A 22,941-nucleotide genomic window follows, 5' to 3' on the forward strand; every position below is an offset into this window, starting at 1 on the left:
ATTATTCTGTATTTCTTAATTCAGGATTCTAGCTCCGTCACTTGTTGTAATAATTACAAATAAGTCAACTATGTGGTATGTTTTTCGGAGGTCTTCCAAAAGAAATTCTAGAAGGAACCATGGGAAAGTCCGTCTCAATATTCAGGTAAGAAAATCGTAATGTATCTGTCAACGGAGCTTTTGCGGCTGGTGTTGATATACTTTTTTTTTTTAAATATATTTTAGTATCAATTAAAATATACAATAAAAAGACAAGTCACGACTCGTTAAGTCTGCAAGTACCAAAATAAGTATAAAAAACAAAAGCTGAAAAAGGCAAGTTGGCCGAGGCTGGTATTGACATGCAGTGGATGACGATGTAATAATAATGGGAAGATGACGCTTTGCGCCTCACTTTGGAAATAAAACTTCGCTTTTAAGGTCTCTTGACCCGTTAAAAAAATAAATTGATGAGAATGCATTCACACAATTAATAACATAACCAGGCCGTAAAAATCGAAATGCATGGTTGTAAATGCTAGATAGATTAACATAAGAAATAAAAAAACTAGTTGAAAATAATTTAAAAATATAATTAATATCATAATTATTTTAATTAATTATTCAATGTTGAATTTTTTGAAATTGTTATCTAGCTATGAGAAAATATTAAAAAACATACTTTTTTATTTAAAAACATAAGACATTTTTAACCGAATCTCACCCCCAATAAAATAGTTACCTACTTTTCAACTAATTCTATCTTTTCATATTTACTCATATTAAATACTCTATAATAAATATAAAGTCACTATCAATAGGGACACTTTTAAAAAAATGACAATGATTATACTTTAAAAGACTAAAAATACCTTATATTTTTAAACACCTAATTCTTCAAAAAATACTTTATATTTTTAAATGAAGGAAATATTAAATATTATTTTTAGAATATTTTACGGAATGGATGAAAGAAGAAGGTTATAACCCAAAAACAGAAAAAAAAAAACAAAGGAAAAAAAATAATGCCTTTTTTATTTTATAAGGAGTAAGTTCCACTAATCACAAATAATATTTCCCTTAAGATGGATAGATTTCTTCCAATTAAATTTTTACACATAAGAATTAGGATTTCAAATTTCCACTACTTGCTTTAATGACGAGAGCCTCTATTGCTTTTGTTAATTTTAATTGATAAATTGACACATCATCTTGTTTGAATAAAAAATGTTTTTAATAAATAAAATAATTTGTCATGAATATTTTAATATATTGTTATACTAGTGATACTACAATAATTTGATCCCATTTCATTTTCATCGAACCACATAAAAATGAGTCAAAATATCCATCACTTTTCCAAATTCCAAGTATTCCAAATACAGTGATATCATTTCATCAAATCTCCCTCCCATTTTCATTTCTACTGCTACTATATCATTTTCTTTCCCATTAACGGGGTCAATGGGATCTGCAAAAATTGAAAGCCTGGTTCCATCAAAATATCGATACCTGTCTCACGTGTACTCACCCTCCCTGCAGTGAGAGATGAGATGATAAATTCTACTGGAAGTCATCTACGAATGACTGTTTTTCTGTTAAATTTACTTTGCACAAAATTTTCTTTCTGCAAGTATGAGGAATGGCAAGGACAACATTTGGAAGATTCTATGGATGTGGCCAATAACTTAAGAGGATCAAACCTGCTACACAAGACAGGACAAGATTATATTACAAAAAAAAGTTAAGTGGGCGACTCTCTTCGGTTATACGAGCCAAGACACTAGGGTAGCTAGGTGTAATGGAGTTTTCGATTTGGAAAATAATAATGAACATCATTATGTGCATTCTAGTTTCTTCAGAGCCCCCTCGAACAGGGATTCAACCAATTTAACACCCCTACTGTTTTACCAATGTAGCCAAAATTGGGGTAGATTTATGTCCAGTCCAGGGGAGGCTCCGTGAAACTAGAAATATGAGTCAGTTTTTGACTAATGGATATAGTGGCTGCAGTGGAGTGGGAATTGATTCAGGGCATTCAATTGTAAGTTAATTTACGTTCCCCTTGCAGGTGTGGAAGTGCTCGGTATCATCCACGAACTCCGGTTATGCAGGATAAACAGTTTCAGGAATGTGGACATTTGTTGTGATTGTCTTGAAACTTTTACTCTTTTATCCAGAGGCTACAGAAACTCTCACCCCTTCAAGGAAATCATTGAGGACGCAATAATGATATGCATTATAGCTAGGGACCGTTTCTTGGTGTTATGCCATTTGCTTAGAGAATGGAATTTATATGCTTAACCATTTGACTAGACTTTTGCATAGTTTAGGTGATAATTTTTCTATCTTTGATCATCTCCTACCTCTCTCTCTGTAAAAAGAAAGCGTATGACGAGGGAGATCCCTCAGAAGCTACGAGCGTTTGTAGTATCTTCTGTAATGCATTTTCCAGATTTTATTTAAAGAAACATTTGGACAAGACACCAACCCAACCCAGCATGTGAGCGGAACAAAGGCCACATTTGTATTTAAATTCAACTGAGTCTAAAGCCCAAACAAAAGGCCCGTTAATGATGGCGATAAGGTTTTCCTGTGGGACCCATCTTGTGGCCCCTTGAAATCAAAATCCTGTGACCAAGGTGGGAAGCTCTCGCAACACGTGGCAGATTTTTTGTGACTTGATGCAAAGCAGAGCCATGCCAAAGCGGAATCTTACGTGGAACGTAGCCAATGGAAATGGAAATCTGGAGTGATATTTCGCAAAGGAATCAGCGCCGTCGCACCTCCCACCATACATTTTCTCTTTGCCTTATCTCTTTCCCTCCAAATTGAACTACCCTGTAATTCCCAACTGCACATAACACAGTTTCTACGATCACCACATTATTTCTCCTTATGGCTAGCAAATTAGCCATCACATTGACGTGCCCACGTCCATCTACCCCTCCTAGGCCACCTTCACTGCCTCCAATATATTCTCTCCCCTCTCCTACTACAAGAGATCGGCTGATTCAGTTTCATGGCCGGCAATTGTACCTTCGGCGCCGGCTGTTCCTACTTCCCCCTAACGCCACCGCCGATCAACAAGGTCAACCTGGCTCTTCAATTCTTATTTCTTCTTAACGTCTCCGGATTGGATGTCTGCTAACTCTGATTTTCTTTTTCCGGGATTTCAGGCCAGGTTGAAGAAGATGACGTTGTTGATGGTAAAATCCTCCAGTATTGCAGCATTGACAAGAAAGAGAAGAAATCGGTCGGTGAACTCGAGCAAGAATTTCTTCAAGCACTGCAAGTATGTCCCCGATCTTTCTTAAAAAGGATTTGTTCAAATGTATTGCTCTTTTTTAATGAGTGGACATAAAAGAACAGAAACGACTACTTCTTAGAGACAAAATTAGATGAAGCTAAGGCTTATGTTCTGTTCTGCTTCAACAGGCATTCTATTACGAGGGAAAGGCTATCATGTCAAATGAGGAATTTGATAATCTCAAGGAAGAACTTATGTGGGAAGGAAGTAGCGTTGTCATGCTAAGTAAGGACCATCCTTACTAAAAATTGCATCTGTTGAAATTAGTTAAGTTCTGCTAATTGTTTAACTTTTTTTTTTTTTTTAAATAACTCTGTTGCTTCTCTGCGCAGATTCTGATGAACAAAAATTTCTCGAAGCTTCTATGGCTTATGTTTCTGGAAAACCAATCATGAGCGATGAAGAGTATGATAAATTGAAAATGAAACTAAAGGTTCGCAGTGCTTATCATTAAAAAAAACCCTTGGTATACTGAACGGGGAATTTGTGAAATTGCATTTATTGACCAAATAAAAGTATTGAAGAGTTTAAGGAATGATAACAAAACTAAACATCCGCTATGCTCATTATGAATAGAAACCTTTAGTACATAGAGCCGCAGTAATCATCGGTACTTCTAAATTATGCGGTGGAGCTTTTTGCCATCCTGCGATATCAATGCTGTCGAAGGATATTTGAGTTGCATAGTAAAAAGACAATTGGTATTGCAGTTTATGAGGTGTTTTGCTTATGGTAGATATGCCGATCATACAAATTTGGGGACGGAGCTGGAATTGCTTTATAATATATACGTTCTTCTCTCTTCCCGTATTATTTGCTGATATCATGTTGCTTCCCAGATGGAAGGGAGTGAAATAGTGGTTGAGGGTCCACGATGCAGTCTTCGCACTAAAAAGGTGTGCGCTAATCTGCAAATTCTTATATCCCTTGAGTTCTGATTGTTAATAGTAGAAAATCGTGCTTGGCTGCTTGTTGATTAAATCAATCACGAAGTACTTAATGAAAAATGTTATGATTCTAAACAAAAGAAATCGAACTTATGATTCTAAAAGCAGTTATGCTACAAGTACTGGCAGAATATCGCCTGAGTTTTATATGTACATACTTTTACTAGAATTCTGCTATAGGCTTATGTGAAATGGTAAGTAGATACTTGGCTCTACTCTTCTTAATCTTTATTATTTATCACCGTTACAATCTTTTTTCTTGAATAGGTTTACAGCGACCTATCTGTTGACTATTTGAAGATGTTCCTCCTTAACGTACCGGCAACTGTCATTGCATTGGGACTGTAAGTAGCATTTTTTCTTTCCCATGAGTTGCGTGGGTTCGTGATGCATTTCAAAAAGCTTCCACTTCCTGTCTTAGCCACTGCCATTGATTAATCTGAAATTCTGAATGACAAACTTTACCTACGATTAGGTAACAGAGTTTGATGCATTCTTTTATAAATTTCTCTTTCCAAAGGATTATTAACAATGTGTTGTTCATTTTAAAGTGACTGAAAGGGTCGTGTTGCATATTGCCCAAGGGCCAAGGCCCATGTAACTAGTGTTTGCCAATTTACACTTTAATTTTCTGGCAGTCATTTTCTACCTATGCCCGTTTGTTACGTGGTTGATTACTTACACATGCACTATTTACTGATAAGCTTGATCATATTTTTATGAAATTTTGTAATGCAATTTAGTTATCTGATATATAACAAGCTTAGAACTAGAGATTGTTTATTACACTGGTATCCATTTCCTTTATTTATATATCTTAAAAGGTTTGTTGGCATTTATATATATATATATATCTTAAAAGGTTTCATTATGCTGAGGGGCAAACAAAGTATTTCTTTGATTTCTTGTCAGTCCAACTGATGTTTACGTGAGTGAGGTCATGACCTTCGGCCTTTTCTTTTTTATATTTTTTTTCACCCTGTAATATGTTAGGTTCTTCTTCCTTGATGATCTGACCGGATTTGAGATCACATATCTTCTAGAGGTATGTTGTCATTTTTCTTGTTCTAGCATTGGAAACTGGTCATTCGGATGCAATTTGATTCGAGTTTTTTTAATCCTTTCTACCACCTTTTTCATATTGAGAATCTGATTAGCTGTGGGTAGTATTAGATTTCCTATTCTTTGTAGTAAAATTTTTTATTCCAGATTGCATTATATGATGGTTGGTACTTGCGTTTTTTTTTTTAATCCTTTTTATCACCACTTTCATATGAAGAATCTGACTAACTGTTGATATCATTAGAGTTCCTATAATTTGTAGTGAAGGAATGGATAAAATTACCTCTGAATGGCATGAAGTGCATTTTATGTGCTGACTATAATTGTTGTTGTTCATGATCGTCGTATTTTTCTCGTTTCAATTTCAAAATATATACGTTGTCTTGACTGCTGACCCGAACAATGAAGAAGACAATTGTAGTCAGTATAGAATATGGTTGTCAATGAAACATTTTTTTTGAACTTTTTAATCCTAGCTGAAGGGTCAGAAAAAATGAAAGCTGGGCCTAAAAGATGAATTCTTTTTTATACATCCTAAAAGATGAATTCTTCACATCTCATGTAAATTCAAACAGTATTTCAGAACTTTGAAAATTGTATTGCATTTGATGTTATTATCACTGAATGTGACTTGACATGCAGCTGCCTGAGCCTTTTAGTTTCATTTTCACCTGGTTTGCTGCTGTCCCCCTCATTGTGTGGCTAGCTCTGTCACTTACGAATGCGATTGTGAAAGACTTCTTGATTTTAAAGGTATAAACTCTGGAAATGGTGTCTCTATTATGCTGTACTTACCAAAACTTATACTTACAAGCAGTTATTTAACAAACAGGGTCCCTGTCCAAACTGTGGAACCGAAAATACTTCGTTCTTTGGGACTATATTGTCAATTTCAAGTGGTGGTTCCACCAACAAAGTCAAATGCTCAAAGTAAGTATGAAACAGTGGCTGCTTAATTGGCTAAAGATTGTACTCTATATGATACTATAATTAACTGAAGAGCTTAAGTTTAAAAAATGAAAATAACTTGTTGATTCAGCTGCGGCACTGATATGGTATATGATTCAAGTACAAGATTGATCACATTACCAGAAGGGAGTAACGCTTAAGTTAAGGTATGCATACTCGTACTTTAATTTAAAATCTCTGCTAAAACAACCATTATTGGAGCATATTTGCCTATTTGGTTCGCATTACAGGTGTGGGGAAGAGGACATGACCTGGATCTGTTGACTGTTGTGTAGGGACACCTTGCACACATGGGTGCCAATCTTCCGGGAACTGGGAACAGCTCATTAATAAAAGACGGAAGAAACTTCCATGAAAAGTACTCATCGAGACGTCCAAGTCACACACACCATAGATGGCGTTTCCATATTGTTATTTTGTGTTACTGTCATGCTTGTAACTTCTAAAGAAACGGGCTTTGTATAGTACTTACATATGTTAGAAGAGGTTGCAAATTTTCCTCGCTTCCTTTCACTTATCTCAGCAAGGTGGGATTGATTGAAACCAGAAAGAGATCCAATCAGACGCCTTATCTAAGAACAGATGAAGGAACAAGAGAGATCACTCTTCGCAACATTGCCAAAAAACCGAATCTTATTAGAAAGTGAGTCAATAGGCGAGCACCAGCTCGTGCTGGCCAATGCATGCTTGTAAACCGAATTAGAAGCAACGTTGTTTCTAATGCTTACAGCTTATTGTTACGGGACTACTTTTTCGACCTGCATAGCGCTTAAATCTTTGATGGAAGATGTTAAATAAGCTTGATTTGTTAAGGAAGAGGATGCTTTGGCAAAGTTGAGGATTGAAAATCTTGAGAGCAAAAAATAATTGAAAGAGCTTGGGAAGTATGAGAGTTATACTGCCTTGAAAACTCAATAATGGGACTTAAGGATGGTTACAAATGAAAAAAAGTAAGGTATTTATAGATTTTCTCTTATGTTTGGGATGTAATTCCCACTTAGTAATGGAAGGTGGAGATTAATTTGATCCTATGGTTGACATTGATTTTTTAAAATTCTTTATAAGATATTTTACAACAAATATCTAGATATTTATAAGAAATTTTTTAAATTTTATCTCAAGATATTTGTACTAAAGTTGTCTAGATTTTTTTAAAATTGTCTTGCACACTCTAGCCATCTTAAGGATAATCAAAAGTCTTTTGAAAGATTCTAAAATGTTTTAAACCATCTTAACTTCTTGAAAAATCGTAAATTGTGACATTAGGGTTAATTTGTATTTGGACCAAAAGTACTTTACAATTCATATGAAAACAAAAATGCAAATACAAAAAACTAGAAATGAATAATAATTCCGCTTGAAATCATGTGTCGAGTTCAATGTATGTGGCATGTACATGCTTTGCCAACACGTCAATGTTGATTGAATTTCAACTTTGAATAAATCTTAGTTACACAATTAATGTTATATTTATTCATAGTTTTTTGTTTTTGGACAAATATTTACTCATAGTTTAAACATTCATAAGGAATGTTATTCATTGGGAGAATGATATTTGAAATCAATATATGCTCGGTGGATGAATAGAAATGCAGGACTCAAACTGTAGACTCAAACTGTTTTTATATATGTTAAAAACCTTATGTTGGTGGATCTCACGAAAGCTAAGTGCTACTCCAATGAAATTGGGGAGATATACATACAGACATGTATATCGATGCGATGCATGTGTCATTATGAGCATAAAGGGCCTGAGATAGCTTACTCAGTCATGTCCTCCGCCCATCAATTTTGTAGCTTCTTGTTGGTTTCATTGTTGCTCCCACTCATCGGAAAAGCACCAGCAGCCTGCAGGAATATTTCAACCAAGCCAATGGGCTTCTGCTCCCGCCCCGATATGGGTATAATTAACATTATACATTCACGTATCTAATCTTCAGCATGTCTACTATTATGACAGTAATCCTTTCTTTTTAATGTAGCATAGGAGCAGCATGTGGGCATGGAAATTTGTTTGCGAAGGGTTACGGGACTGACACAGTGGCATTAATTGAGCTCCACATTATTCAACAATGGATACGCGTGCAGGGCAACTTCTTAATTACTCCCGCCATCTTAAATTATAAAATATTTTTAAATAAAATTTTATATATCAATAAATCTTCTGAAATACATCTCACAACCTTATTTTTTTTGAAATAAAAATATAAAATTAAAAAAAATCTATCATTTAATATATTAAAAAAAAAGATAAAAATTAATTATAAAGAGAAAAAGAATAATATTAAAATTAATACATTTAATAAAATTTTAATTTATTAAAAATGTTATATTTTTTGAGATAGAAAAATTTTTTTAAAAATATTTTATAATTTAAAATAGAAATAATATCAAATATCACGCAGCCACCAAACCATTAACTTGCCCTCCTAAGTGGGCCCAATCCTCTGACAAATGGTGGCTGGTGAAACGCATCTCCCACTCATTTCGACGTGTCCGAGCCCGCCTTCATGAAAATCCCCTACTACCATCCGGCGTGTCGTCCCCGTCCTGTATCGCAGGTAACATCTCATCCTCAAATAAAAATCACATCAACTGTGTTGGAAGTGCTTGGATGTATAGTGTGACTTAATCCAAATTACAAACCTTACATGGATAAAATTGGACTAGAAGAAGTATTAACTAGAAAGACCCATGGTTTTAAAACTTTTAGATTAACGAGTGATCATACAGAGTCCACTTAAATACATGCTTTCTTGAGGCAGCTAAAGTAGGAATTAAGCGATGATTAATCATTGCACCTTGGTTCGTACGCAGAGTACGGTTCGTGAGGAGTGGAGGGATTACCAGGCATTTGCATCACTGCCTGCCCGATCTCTGTCTTTCAATCTCACTTCCTACACTTCGCTTCCCGCCACACTCCCGTTTTCTTGAAATGTTGTTCCTCCCTACAATAATATTCTCATGTATGTCTTATACTCTCAAACGATTGATAATTTTACAAGAGTTCATCGGATTCTTTTAGAAAAGCTTCTCTAATTGTCTCAATCCGTGATCTGTCTTTAAATCAAGTATTCGTCGCTTGAGATCTGTTTGAATAGTGCGAGAGGTCCTCAATTGTGTCTCAATACAATTAATGTCCCGCATGCTGCGAGACGTGATTGGTATTATCTATTAAATTAATGAAGAGCTTTGGGTTAATTTCTTCGATATAGTATATTAATTAGTGATCAATGGTAGAACCGTTGAAATACATACCATTAAATATGTCAGTAGCTAGAATTAGAATTTTAGTAGAAGAGTTTATAATCTGTACTGTGCATGCGCAGGGTTGGCCAGAAATTACTTCCCTCACACAATTCCATAATTAATAAGCACTCCAAATCTGATTTTTGTCTTGTAAACATGGATGAGATCTAGACAACCTGTTTCAAGTCATCTGGTCGGGAAGCTTGACGATCACTGAACTTAGATGCTTCTCTTTGCCAACACGTTAACCATAAGCAATCTTTCATAACAGGCTGGACATATATGATTTTCAAAAAACCCCTGTCCCCCCTAGAATTATTTTAATTTCATTTTTTTGAAAAAAAGTATGAAGCATTTATTATTAAAACAACTCATCAGCATCAACTTACGTCAATAAGTTGGCATATATAATTCCCCTTGTATAGTAACTCCCGGAAGGGGGAATAAAACTGAGTTTCATATATATTTTTTCATATGATATTGTTAATATTGATGTGTACATGAATCAAGAGAGAGTTTAGAAAATTCTAACTCTTATAATTATATATATTCACTAGAGACAAGTGCGATGATAGTTTTGCCAGTATTAGTCTATCATCACAAGAAACAGACATTATATCGTCACATGAACGGACGTGCCTTGCTCTCGAATAGCATCAGATCGGTGCTTAATTGTAGATTTCTTATTTATCTTTCTATTATAAAATAATATTTATTTATTTTTACCAGTATAGAATACTATTTATATTTATACATTAAATATTCCAATCTTGACCCTATTTACTTCTCAAATTGTGTGATAGTGCTGAAATTTTTAAATATCTGATGGATATCTACGCTGAAATGTGCCTGAACCGAACCGTCGCTTGCGAATTCTCCCCGGATTTGTTTTGCAGCCATGCTGTCTACAAATAATTATTTGTATACTATATCTATGAAAAAAAATTTAATTTTATCAACGAAGTTGGACTATTTGATAAGGTGTTTATTCATAACTTATTAGGTCATGAAATTAAATATTATTACCAATATAAGACCTTTATTATTGGACAATTTATAAATATTTTTATAGGCATTTTTAAGCCTGAAGGCATGTTCTAGCCCGACAAATTCTTAAAACTCAACTCATATAAACTTTATATTGTCAAAAAAAAAAATCTTTAATTCTCTTCTATTAAATATTTTTTGTTATGATATATGAATAGAGATATTATATCTGTCCATATATTCATAGCAATTCTTATATTAACGGCTACGGAAAAAGTTAGATTAAATTGTTTTTTCAGTACAACGTAATGTAATGAATATATATTATTTCAAGAAAAATAAACGAGTATCTTCTCTCAAATTATTTTTAAGTATAATGTAATACATATCATATTATTTTAAGAAAATACAAAACTGTTACTTCATCCGTTAAAAAATAGAAAGCATTTTTAATTAAATTTTATCTTTTAATAAAGTAGTTACTTATATTCAAATTAATTTTATCTTTTCATATTTATTTCTATTTAATAAGATGTTTAACTCTAAAATAAATATAAAATAATTTATTTAATAGAGGCACTTTTAAAAAAATAATGATTACATCTTGAAAGATAAAAAATATCTAGTAAAGGGAAGATAACTTCAATGAAATTGTGAGTGGATGAATATGTATTTTATTTTGTCATTAAAGAAATAAAAAATATAATTTTTAGTTTCTAAATTTTCTCTTTATTATTAATTAAATAATATAACTTTTAGTTCTTTAATTTTTTTTATTATTGATTTGGTCATTGAACTTTAATTCAATGTGACTTGATTCTTGTAGTTTATTGAGTTATAAAATTATACAAATTAAATTGCATTACATCAATAACAAGTTATAAGGATGGAATTGTTTTGAGTTATAGATATTAAATTTATATGATTGAGGAAAAATTTGAAGACCGAAGGTTACATTTTCTTATTATTAATTTAGTCACTAAAAACTGACCCAAAAAAATTTAGTTACTAAAATTTGACTTAAAATAACTCAGTTTTTAATTTATTCAATTAAAGAATTATGTAGATTTAATTATTTTGAATTACAAAACTATAGAAATTAACTCATTTTAAATTAAAAAATTATAAAAATTAAATTATTTCGAGTTAAAATTTAAAAACTATTAGATAATTAAAGAAAATTTTAGGAATCAAAAGTTATATTTTTTTTTTTTCAAAAACATATATTCTCTTCTCAACTTATTATGCTTTTTATACTTTTTGGTAAGTTTAATGTGATTGGATTTTCATTGATGTGGTCTTTTTAATTATATGCTCATACTTTACATCACTTTTATCTTTAGCATTAATTAAGCTTCTTGAATTGGACAATAAAAACAGCAACAATCTGATGAATTGATTCTCCATGATTTATTTAATTCAGGAAAGCAGACAAACTTCCATAAAAAGTTAAAATTTTCCATGAAACAAAGTAAACAAAATAAGCAATTAAAGAGGGCTAATTTTATCTCTTTTCAAGACAAATTACCTGAGATGCAGTATAAATAGTGTCATTGTGAATGGGGGTGGGGAGGGTAGATTTATATATTGAACGTATATATGTCTCGAGGTGTGAGGGGTAGAGAGTTCACGTCACGCATAAGGGGTCACAATGTGCAGCTGACATTCTGAGGGGAACAAAAAAAAAAAAAAGGAAAAAAAATCTCGCGAAAGGAGGGAGGCAAAAAAAAAAAAAACAAAAAAAAAAAAAGCTGTAATCTTTCCCCGGAATAACGCTTCCTTGGATTTCCCGGGAAAATTAACAGCCGGGGAATCACTCATGCCCATCGGATCCAGCAGTTCGAGAGAGTTGGACTCAAGGGGCTCAGCTTCCTCGCTCGCGTTGGCCCCCATGGACGAATCTACTGGCCAATCACCGCTAGGAATTTCTCCGTCCCCGACTGCTCCGCTCAATTCACATCCTGACATGTCTCGAGCTTCTTTTTCCCTTGACAACCTAAAGCCTTCTCGTCATGTCGACCGCATGATAAACTCCAACCACTATAAGTCACCTTCCAGAACAATCTACTCCGATAGGTTCATACCGAGCAGATCTGCTTCTAAATTTGCTCTCTTTGATATATCGACGCCGACGAATTCACCGCTGGAGGGACGGGAAGACAGTTCCAGCGCCTATACTACCCTTTTGCGGACTGCGCTATTTGGACCTGATGTCGGAGTCATATCTCCGGTTACTCCCGAGAAAAGAAGCTCACTTATGAACCCACCGAACCGAAATATATTTCGTTACAAAACCGAGACTCGACAGTCTATGCACTCTCTTTCGCCGTTTATGTTCGATGATGATGTGGTGCCAGGTGCCAATCCCTGCCCTGTTAAGGCTCCTCGGAAGGTTCCCCGGTCGCCTTACAAGGTAAATTCACTGTCCTAGTTGTTTTTCTCAACGAGTTTTTTTAAATGTGTTGTTGGAGTTTATGGAGATTATAATGTTGAACTAGGTTCTGGATGCTCCTGCCCTGCAAGACGATTTTTATCTGAACCTTGTGGATTGGTCTTCGCACAATGTATTGGCTGTGGGGCTGGGTAACTGTGTTTATTTGTGGAATGCTTGTAGCAGCAAGGTGAGTCCTGGTTCCCATTTAAACATTTTCTACATTTCTATTGAAAATCGCACTCGATCTTTATACCTTTCTCTTTGTATATGATTAGAGGGAAGTGCATCTGCTGAATTTCAGTGCATCAACTTTCTATGCGTGTTTGCCAATACGCCTATGAGCTGATTGTTGTTTACTTATGCAAAATGAAAAATTGTTTTGTGATTCAACTCCATTTTGACATGCGTTATGCAGGTAACTAAATTATGTGACTTGGGGATTGATGATAGTGTTTGCTCAGTTGGCTGGGCTCATCATGGTACACATCTTGCGGTTGGAACTAGCAATGGTAAAGTCCAGGTAGGAGTTTCTGTGCCAATTATATTAGGTATCTTAGCATGCCCTGTCTTCCATGAATATTTATAGCGATTTCAGGACTAATTTTCTTTAATCACTTGCTTTTCTTTATCTCACATTATTCCTTACAAGGTTTACTTGACTTCATATTGTGCTTGTACCATCTTTATTTGCCACTGAAGGAAGCTAAAGAGAAAGGAAAAGTTGTCAAAAATTTGTTTCTTAAGGAAGGGCTTGTAAATGAATGGCAATAACGTGATAACAAGCACCTAAGCTTAACAACATAACCACAAAGCTTTGTGATGGCTAATTAGTTATTTCTTCTGATCCTCAACCTTTATGTGGTGAGCACGCCATCGGCGAACAAGAAGAAATGCAAAGAGAAGGGAGCATTGTAACCTGTAAGGTGTAAAAAATGATGGCAGAATATATTGATGATTGGTGTGATACTTTACCTCTAAAGAAAGAAATATCATTCACGTGTTTATTTGGGAAGGCAACTTGGCTTCGGTTTGTAAGAATTCATGTGTTTTCTGGGAAGAAGATGACCACGTTCAATGTTTCTGAATCTTCAATTGATAGTGTTCCTTTATGCAATTTAAAAGTTATGATCATTGGTAGTAGGGTGTGAACTTTGGTTCAGTGGTATTGTTTTGGTTGAAACTACGGTTAACACTTCAGTTAAAGCTTGTTTCTTTGCTTTAAAAAAAAAAACTGTTGTACAGATTTGGCAGTTCATAAAATTTCATTTAGAACCTTTTAAAAACTAAGGCTAAAGAGCTATTTACCACTTTCTTTTTATTGGTGGCATACAAATTAGAAGTTAAAATCTTTTCTATTTCCTTTTCCATTCAACCACTCTTAAAGGGGAAAATCATTAAGTAAGTATAATTTGTTGGAAAAATTACATCTAGGTCCCACATAAGGAAATTTATTACTAAGAGGTCCCATGAAATTCATAAAACACTCCCAAGTCCCAAGTCCTGTGTATTTACAACTTGATTAAGGGTATTGACAATGGTTATTACAAGTTGTCATTTTCTTTTATAAGTTGTAAATGGCTGTTGCTTAGTTGTTAATATCTTTAATCAAGTTGTCATTGCGCAAAATTTGAGATTTGAGAGTATTTTGTGAATTTTATGGGATTTTTCGGTAGTAACTTCTCTTTTGTGGGATCTAGATATAATTTTGCCTAATTTGTTCTTAAACATCAGGTCCTTTCCCTTTGCTTTTTTTATTTCTTTTCTTCCTTTATCATACTGCACATAAACAAATGATTGGATATGTATATTTCTTTTTTAATATTTCATTTATTTTTGCCCCATCAATCAAAATCAGACCTTATGCTCAAAATATGATGATGGCAAATGCATACTATATGAAAAATTGTGTATCTATTCTGATATTGTGTCACCTGATTGACCTTTTAATTGTGATTTTTTATGTAGTTAAAAAAACTGGTTGCCTCTATTTGTTTATGTGTTATGTGAGTTGATTGGGGAAATAAACAGAATGCAATCCAAAGAAAATCGTGTAACTGATGATCCAATGAATTCTTCCATCTTTATCTCATAATGTCAGTTCATCTATTTTGGAAAATATGAGGTATAGCAATTTGTGCATTATTTGTATAGCCTGACTTTCCTTACTTGGTACCACTAGCCTGACTTCCCTTATTTGTATAGATTCTATGTTGGAAGCTGAGCCTTCAGATACAGTGGGTGTAATCAACTTTGGTTCCTGATTTGATGTCTGACATTCAATTGTCTTCTATCTAATTTTTAAAAATGTCTATTTGTTAAATCATTTTTTGTGCTTATATCATATTTAGCTGTATTCTTGGTATTGCTCAATTGGTCTTTTAGGGATGGCAGCGAGTTCATCACTGCTACCTCTGAAACTCTGCTATTGAAACCATGAATTCAATCTGTCTTATGCTTAATTTTATTTTTTTCCACGGTTTTATCTCAGTATTTTGTCATCTCATCACCAATCCTCAAACTTCACTATATGATTATGTGTTTCTATGAACCTTTATGCCTTAAAGAGTGTTTTTCGGCATCAATTTTTGATATGTACCTCTTAACTATTCTCCATGCAGATATGGGATGCTTCTCGATGCAAGAAAATAAGAATTATGGAGGGTCATCGTTTACGTGTTGGGGCCTTGGCCTGGAGTTCTTCTCTTTTGTCTTCTGGTGGCCGAGATAAGAATATTTATCAACGAGATACACGTGCACAAGAAGATTATGTCTGTAAATTATCAGGGCACAAGTCTGAGGTTAGAATTTTTATTTTATTTTCTTCAGCTTCATATGTTCAATTGAATTTTGGACTTGGTCTCTGTTTTATTTGTTCCGATACAAAATGCTTGATTGCTTATGGTTCATGCCAGTTTGTTTCTGAAACTAGAGCAATGCATGCTAAACCAACTTTTGGCATGGATTGCTAAAAATGACCACCATACTTATGGTCACCAATTTTCTTTTTGAACAAACATGTCGCACAATACCAATATTTAGTCTGAAGCTAATTCTTTTTTCTTCAAAGGTTTGTGGACTGAAGTGGTCTTATGATAACCGTGAGTTAGCGTCAGGAGGAAATGACAACAGAGTATGTAATTGCTAACCTTTTCACCAAATCACCTTTCTTTCTGTTATTTTACCTTTTCTCCAGCATTAATTTATTTCATATATTTGCAGTTGTTTGTCTGGAATGCACACTCAACCCATCCTGTCCTCAAGTACTGTGAGCATACAGCAGCTGTTAAAGCTATTGCATGGTCTCCTCATCTTCATGGGCTTCTTGCGTCAGGTGGGGGAACTGCTGATCGATGTATTCGTTTTTGGAATACAACAACAAACTCACATTTAAGCTGTATGGACACTGGAAGTCAGGTTATCTGCTTGTCATTTGTATTTATACTTCACATTCATGCCTTCTAAATTTGTTCTTGTTGAAGACCTTTTTTTTTTTTTTTTTTTTTGTGGAAATATGAAAGGATTGAGAAGTACACTAATTACTGCAAAAATACATGTTTATTTTGTTGGAGAGTAACTTTGGTAACTCATTTAAAGCTGAAAGTGCAACAGACTGCCAAGCCAAAACCTATCAATGCGATGAATGAGACATTCCAATGACATTTATTGAAGGTTTAGTCCTACTAGAGTGGGGTACAAGAAAATGTGCAAGAAAGAATAAACAAAATGGTTATAAGATTAGTGAATGGCTAGGTGGACAACATAATTCTTTTTTAAAGGGGTTTATTCAGATATTTACTGAGAAATAAATTGTCTTGCAATATATTTTACGTTGAAAATCTTTAAACAGGTTAAAGTTATATATATAAAAAGAAAAGAAGAAGAAGAAAGTCATTGTTACATCTTGGAACTCAAGTATCCTGGAGTTATGAACTTTGATACGAGACATGTAGTAATTTTATTTTTATATTGATGGCCATTGGAAAGTGATGCATTATTATTTATTGCTTTTAGTTCCCAAAATATGAATTGATAGCATTATTATCACTATTAGACTTAAAATATGAATCTTTTATTGCTTTTATTTTTATATTTGGACTTCACTTATTGAGAAAGGGGTGAAAGGACACCCCCCCCCGGCTTTCTCCTTTTTTCCTGCCCCAACCCGCCTTACTACTGTTTTTGAATTACACAAATGCACTTATCATCAAACCTAATGTTTGACAGGTTTGCAACCTTGTTTGGTCAAAAAATGTCAACGAACTGGTAAGCACGCATGGCTACTCCCAGAACCAGATAATAGTTTGGAGATACCCCTCCATGTCAAAGGTACAAATTATATCTTCTGCAATGCAGCGGGCATCTCTTTTTTTTTATTTTGCTTCGTCAAAACACATTTACGCAATCTGTCATTCGATGCAGCTGGCAACTCTAACGGGCCACACATATAGAGTTCTTTATCTTGCAATCTCTCCTGATGGGCAGGTACTTCATCTTACCACATCTTCCAATTTGACTGAGTAGTTATGATTGAGTCAATGGGGTTTTGCTAGATTTTAATGTGCTATTTTTCTGGTTGCCATGACTTTTACTGTTTCAGACAATTGTCACTGGGGCTGGAGATGAAACTCTTAGGTTTTGGAATGTCTTTCCGTCTCCTAAATCTCAGGTAAATTAGTTACTTAAAGACGGGGAATAACTTCTGCTATCCACGTTCCTTGCTCTTTTTATGTACCTCTTGAACATGGATGTGAAGATATGAGTCCGTCATATCATCTTGCAACTGTATTGGAATTTCCATAGATATTACTGGCTGGTAAAGTGGCTTTGTGTATTATCTATAATAATGGGAGAATTATATTGAAGTCTTGCATAAGGAAATTAATTACTGTAAGATCTATTGACAACTGAATTAAATTACATTGACAATGTAACCGTGTTGTCAATGTACTTTAATTCAGCTGTTAATGAATTTTGCAGTAATTAATTTCTCTGTATGGAACTTAATTGTAATTCTCCCTATAATATAATTGGCATCATCTTGTTCTTATTTATTTTAAAATTTGGCTTGTTGAGTTGGATTTCCAGTTGTTCAGCATTCCCAATCTTCGTGGCCTCAAAAGTTTATTTTTTTCAAATTAATACCTTGACTTAGATCGAGTATATGATGACTGATATGACATAAGCAAAAGTGAATGATCTTCTGATGCATCCCCTTGAAAATTTGTTCATTCTTCCGTGCTGTTACCTTTTCTTGTATCTTTTTTTCTCTTAATTGTTTGGGATTCATGCTTAATTGCAACAAAAAGATCCACAACAATTTATATGGGACCCTCGGGTTTTTATGCAGAATACTGACAGTGAAATCGGTGCATCGTCCCTCGGAAGAACTATTATTAGGTAGCTCTCCTGTGGCATATTTCTTAGCTCAAACTTTCAGTAACTGCAGACTGAGACTTCAAAACAGTGTTGTGCAATTTGCTAGACATAATAAGAGAGATCTGCCTGACCAATTTGAAAGTCTGACAGGGATCCAGAAGTTGCAACATAGCCGCTAATGATAAATGTCTCTACCAAAGTACCAGTCCCATAAGTTTCATACTATCTTATTCAAGGGAAAAAAAAAAAAAAAAGAATTCTTAGATTTGCAGATGGGGTGAGGAGGGAGTTATGGGCAACTTTGTTGTTCCCATATAGTTTTTTAATTCTTTTTTTTTTTTTAACAATGCTTCCTTGCATTGTATATTTAAAATAGTTAAATAGAGGAGAGACTTTAGCGCATCTGTAACTTCCAAAAGTTCTGTATATATTTCTTTCTTGCCTTTTGAGTTGATATGTTTAACATAAATATCTGCTTCCATTGATGCTGGTATTCTACTTTTGTTATACTCGCATCTCGTGGTTTAGAAGGCAGAACCCGATATCAAATAACAAGATCTATTATTCAATTTTGTTTTCTCCTGCATGGCCAGGTAGCGTAGGCATTTGAACACGCGCAGAGGAAAATCGTTATTTATTAAGTTGGAATTCAAGTTTAGACGATAATGAACAATGTTGAATTTACAGATTCGAAATATATTCTACCACACTATAATTGGTCTCCTCTAGACGACCATGTCTGGCATGAAATACGCCAAACTATCTGTTCTTTTTTACGACTACACATTCAATGTCGAAACATAAAGACGCCTGGAATGGGCTCTGATGTATCTAATCACATTAAATGAAATTTCATATGTATCTTCTCTCTCCTTATGTTCCCCCCAGAAAGTATCATGTATCTAATCTTGTCTTTTTAAGGTGAAAATTTTTGGCCCGGGCGATTGCCTAATTTCATATGTCTCGTTAGGTCCTTCTGCTTCCTTTCCTAACAATATTTTTCACGCATCTTCCTTATAGTTTGTCGTTTGTTTCCCAAGGTTGTGGACGCACATAAACCAAACAGCCCTAACGGAGGCCCCACTGCCCCAAAGGACCAACCAAACAGAACAAGGCAAATACCTCATGACTTCCAGCCATCTGATTTTGTCTTAAACTTTGTGAGGAACCGACACTTGAAGGTGACATGTTTAAATTTAATCTTCAATTTTTAAAATGAAAATTTTACCACAAGTTTAGCCCTTCCGTAACAAACACCGTTAGTTTGCATTAAAAAAAGATGCCGCGTGGCATTGAATTATGTCTTGTCAGTAAACAAAGATTTCTAGTAAGGGCACAGCCTTCTCGCTCTTCATATTTCCCCCCTCCCTCTCTCCTCTTCGTTTTCTATCTCCTGTTCAGAAAGCCATCACTAGTTTCAGTTGATCCACCATGAACCTTCAAATCAGGAGCTTCTCCAAACTTAAAAGACCCCGCCACTCCACTTCCATTCTCATTCCTAACATTCGGTACGCTCCTCTCTTTTTTCTCTCTTTCATTGCTTGGTTCCTTTTTCTCTTTTACTTCAGTTCAAACGACCCCTCCTCCTCCATCATCACTGTCACTGATGCCGCACCCATGACGCCATGAAAGTAATAACTTTCAAAAGGTAAATATGATTGATGGTATTGGATCAATTTATGTCTTCAATTTACCTTCTTGCTTCAACTTTGACCTCCTCACTCCTGGTCAAAATCCCAACATATACGTGACAATCTTTGTCTGCTACCAAGCTTATCTAATGTCACATTATCTCCTTTTAATACAAACTAACGGTATCTGGGATGGAAGGATTAAAATCTTTAACAATGAGAATTAAAATGATCCAATAAAAGGGAAAAAAAAAACCATAAGAACCTGATTCAAAATTTGATAAAAATATACGAATTGGAAGAATAATTTTTCTATTAAAATAAAAATTGATTATTGTTCCATTTCTGTCACGGTTCTTATTATTATAATCAGTCACTTTCCGCCGCCAATACCAGCTATTGCCGTTTTACTAGAGCGGATTTTTTCACTGCTCAATATCTATAATTCAAATCTTGAAAACAAATAACTTGAAGGAGAAACGAAACATAATTTCCAATAACAGTAGGATTCTATAAACATTCGAATGCCTCATAAAAATGGAGGCTGAGGAAATGACAAAGATTAAGAAAGAATATCTACATTCAAGAATATACTAATTTTTTTAGTTCTGCCTTCCTTCTCTTGAACACAAGAGAAAGCAGAATTTGTCAGCATTATTGGCTACAAACCACCAATCAAATGATAGGTAACCTAGCGAAGGACGCATCATTTTATTTGAGGTTCCCAGAATTGAGTGAGTCGTATGAGTGATGCTGCTGGGTCCCATCACAGTCGTCATTGAGAGGGGCAATCTCCTGCCACCGTGGGATTGATCTCACCGGAGGAAAACAACAGCGGCAATCTTCCTGACATGGCCGTGGCAGGTCCAGATTACCTGGAGAAGCTTCTTGCTCGTTGTCTTCGTGGGACCCACTTGAGGGTTTAGGTGCTGACGCTTCCTTCAGCGGGCCCCAGCACTCCACTTTGTTGAATTCTGAAGAGTTTGAGTGAAAGAAAACCCAAACCAGAGATTCCTGCAATTCTGGATAGTTGTTGAACAAATTGCCATCACCATGAACAAAGGCCTTCAATACCTGTACAATGTTAACACAGCCAACATCCTCCTTCATTCTGTGTTTTCTTTTAGGGTAAGGTAAGTGAGTGATATTATAGTAAATAAAACTCACCAGAGGAAGCTCTTTGCAGAAGATGAAGTATCTTAGCCTGGCGAATAGGTCTAGCAGAAAATGGCCTCCACTGATATGGCAGTGAACGTGAAGATACATGTTCCCTTTAACCTTCACCCACTGTGCCACAACTTCGTCCCTCTGTAACTTTTGGTACCACCCCTGCAACTGCACGCCATTTCCCACATTTATTTTCAACTCGCACTAAGTTCTAACCATAAGTTGAATTGAATCTCTTGACAAATCTGGACAATCGAATGTCCCCCTTTCCTCTGAAACCGGACATCACATCAACCATCATGTTATCTTGTTTTCCTATGTTAAAGTGAGACAATTTATTCTGTGTGTTTCAGAGTGTCAGAGGAGTATCAAGAAACAATGAATCAAATACCTGGGAGTTGTTTATGGTCTGGGAGATGGCGAGGGTGAGCTTAGAGGTTAAATCACTGTGGGTTAGGGTATAAGTCCTCGGAAGCTTTGCTGGGTGCTTATCTTCCTCTACGCCTAAGAACATGACCTTCAACTTGGAAGATTCGAACATGGAGGGCCCGAACAACCTAGCCACCTGATCCAACCAACCAAACAGTAAACAAACATAGAAATGCATATTTCCATCCAAACAACCATCCCCAAACAAAAAGAAAAGGATAAAACGTACAGGAACAAACGGTTGGTTGTTCTTGCGGATGGGCAGTCTTCTGTGAGGACAAACACAGATTGGGAGCTTAGAGTAAGAAGGCTTGAGCTCAGAAGGCAGAACCGGAGCAGTAGACAGAGTAGCCATGTGAGAGCGGGCCGGTGAGTAATGAGTAAATAGCATACAAAGTGAGAGCAAATATATATAAAGATGGTGCCGCGCAGAGAGTTGAAACTTGAAAGCTTCGTGGCGTTGCTTGAGGATTAGGTTTAGAGAAAGAATGAATGAACAAATGAAAAGTGCATGAAAATGCGTGTAGTGGGAGGCAAAGAGGCAGACGCTTTTTATACGAAGGAGGGAAGAGATATTATTGCAGGAGGGAAGGTTTTGCCGTTGCTTAAAGCCATTGGGGTGATGACACTTATCACTCTTCGACACGATTCTGTTGATTGAGTTCTCCACGTGCCCTCTTCCTTCTCTGCCTTCTCTTCCCGACCCCAACCCAACCTTTAATCAAAGCTTCAATTTCTTTAATTTCACTGACTTTTATACATACACCCTCTACCGTCTTTTAGCAAGTTACTTTTGCTATTTCTTCGTAAATAATAATAATGAAAAATAGTTAAATTATCGATGATTTTGTTTTATAGAGAAAAAAATTTCTCATTTTATCCTTACTAAATACGTCGTCTTTAAAAATATTTTAACGAAGAAAGTCGCGTAGAAGCCAAGAAATCTTAACGAAGAACTGCTCATGGTTCTGGAAGAAGTGGCGCGGGATGAGAACTTCGTCGACTGTGATGAAGAGGAGCCTCGGGATGATCAGGTCTGACCAGGCGCCTCTTATCTGCTGGATTTTATATTTATGGACTTAATTTCTTGGAACTGTAGGGGAGCGGCAGCTAGAACGTTCCCAAACAAAATTAGAGATTTAATTAAACGGAATCCTGTGAAAATTTTGATACTCATTGAGACTAGAGTTAGCGGAAGGAAAGCTGATAGAGTGGTTAATAAACTGGGTTTTTCCAACTGGATACGTCTGGAGGCTTCAAGGTATGCTGGAGGTGTGTGGATATTGTGGGATGCAAATTGTGTTTCTGTACAGCATATATCCTCTTCTACTCAGTTGATACACTGTGAAACTGTAAATCTTGAGGATGGGTCCAATTTTCTATTAACTGCTATTTATGGGG

General features: G+C 35.2%; 2 protein-coding genes and 1 pseudogene across 3 annotated transcripts; 2 read left to right on the plus strand and 1 right to left on the minus strand.

The window, feature by feature from the left end:
- Positions 1-2,766: 2,766 nt before the first annotated feature.
- LOC129322842 (PGR5-like protein 1B, chloroplastic) lies at positions 2,767-6,784 on the plus strand. Of its 2 annotated transcripts, none has more exons than XM_054969271.1 (11): positions 2,767-3,070; positions 3,159-3,274; positions 3,418-3,514; positions 3,622-3,722; positions 4,129-4,185; positions 4,504-4,580; positions 5,230-5,281; positions 5,941-6,051; positions 6,131-6,228; positions 6,338-6,413; positions 6,498-6,784. In XM_054969271.1, the coding sequence occupies exons 1-10, from the start codon at positions 2,878-2,880 to the stop codon at positions 6,405-6,407; spliced, it is 972 nt and encodes a 323-aa protein (XP_054825246.1). In that variant the 5' UTR covers positions 2,767-2,877; the 3' UTR covers positions 6,408-6,413; positions 6,498-6,784. The 2 variants fall into 2 exon arrangements, with proteins under 2 accessions (XP_054825246.1, XP_054825245.1); XM_054969270.1 differs by having other exon boundaries at positions 2,769-3,070; positions 6,543-6,784.
- A 5,367-nt stretch (positions 6,785-12,151) lies between these two features.
- LOC129322804 (protein FIZZY-RELATED 1-like) lies at positions 12,152-18,882 on the plus strand. The gene is made up of 10 exons (XM_054969202.1): positions 12,152-12,916; positions 13,002-13,124; positions 13,353-13,457; positions 15,556-15,735; positions 16,005-16,067; positions 16,157-16,351; positions 17,162-17,263; positions 17,357-17,419; positions 17,535-17,603; positions 18,285-18,882. Exons 1-10 carry the CDS (start codon positions 12,323-12,325, stop codon positions 18,336-18,338), a joined length of 1,548 nt encoding a protein of 515 aa, XP_054825177.1. The 5' UTR covers positions 12,152-12,322; the 3' UTR covers positions 18,339-18,882.
- A 1,857-nt stretch (positions 18,883-20,739) lies between these two features.
- On the minus strand, positions 20,740-22,156 carry LOC129323139 (protein STAY-GREEN, chloroplastic-like; annotated as a pseudogene).
- Positions 22,157-22,941: the final 785 nt, after the last annotated feature.

The sequence above is a fragment of the Prosopis cineraria genome, unplaced genomic scaffold (assembly GCF_029017545.1).
Source record: "Prosopis cineraria cultivar Desert tree isolate PC_DT_omini unplaced genomic scaffold, ASM2901754v1 PC10, whole genome shotgun sequence".
Taxonomy (NCBI): domain Eukaryota; kingdom Viridiplantae; phylum Streptophyta; class Magnoliopsida; order Fabales; family Fabaceae; genus Prosopis; species Prosopis cineraria.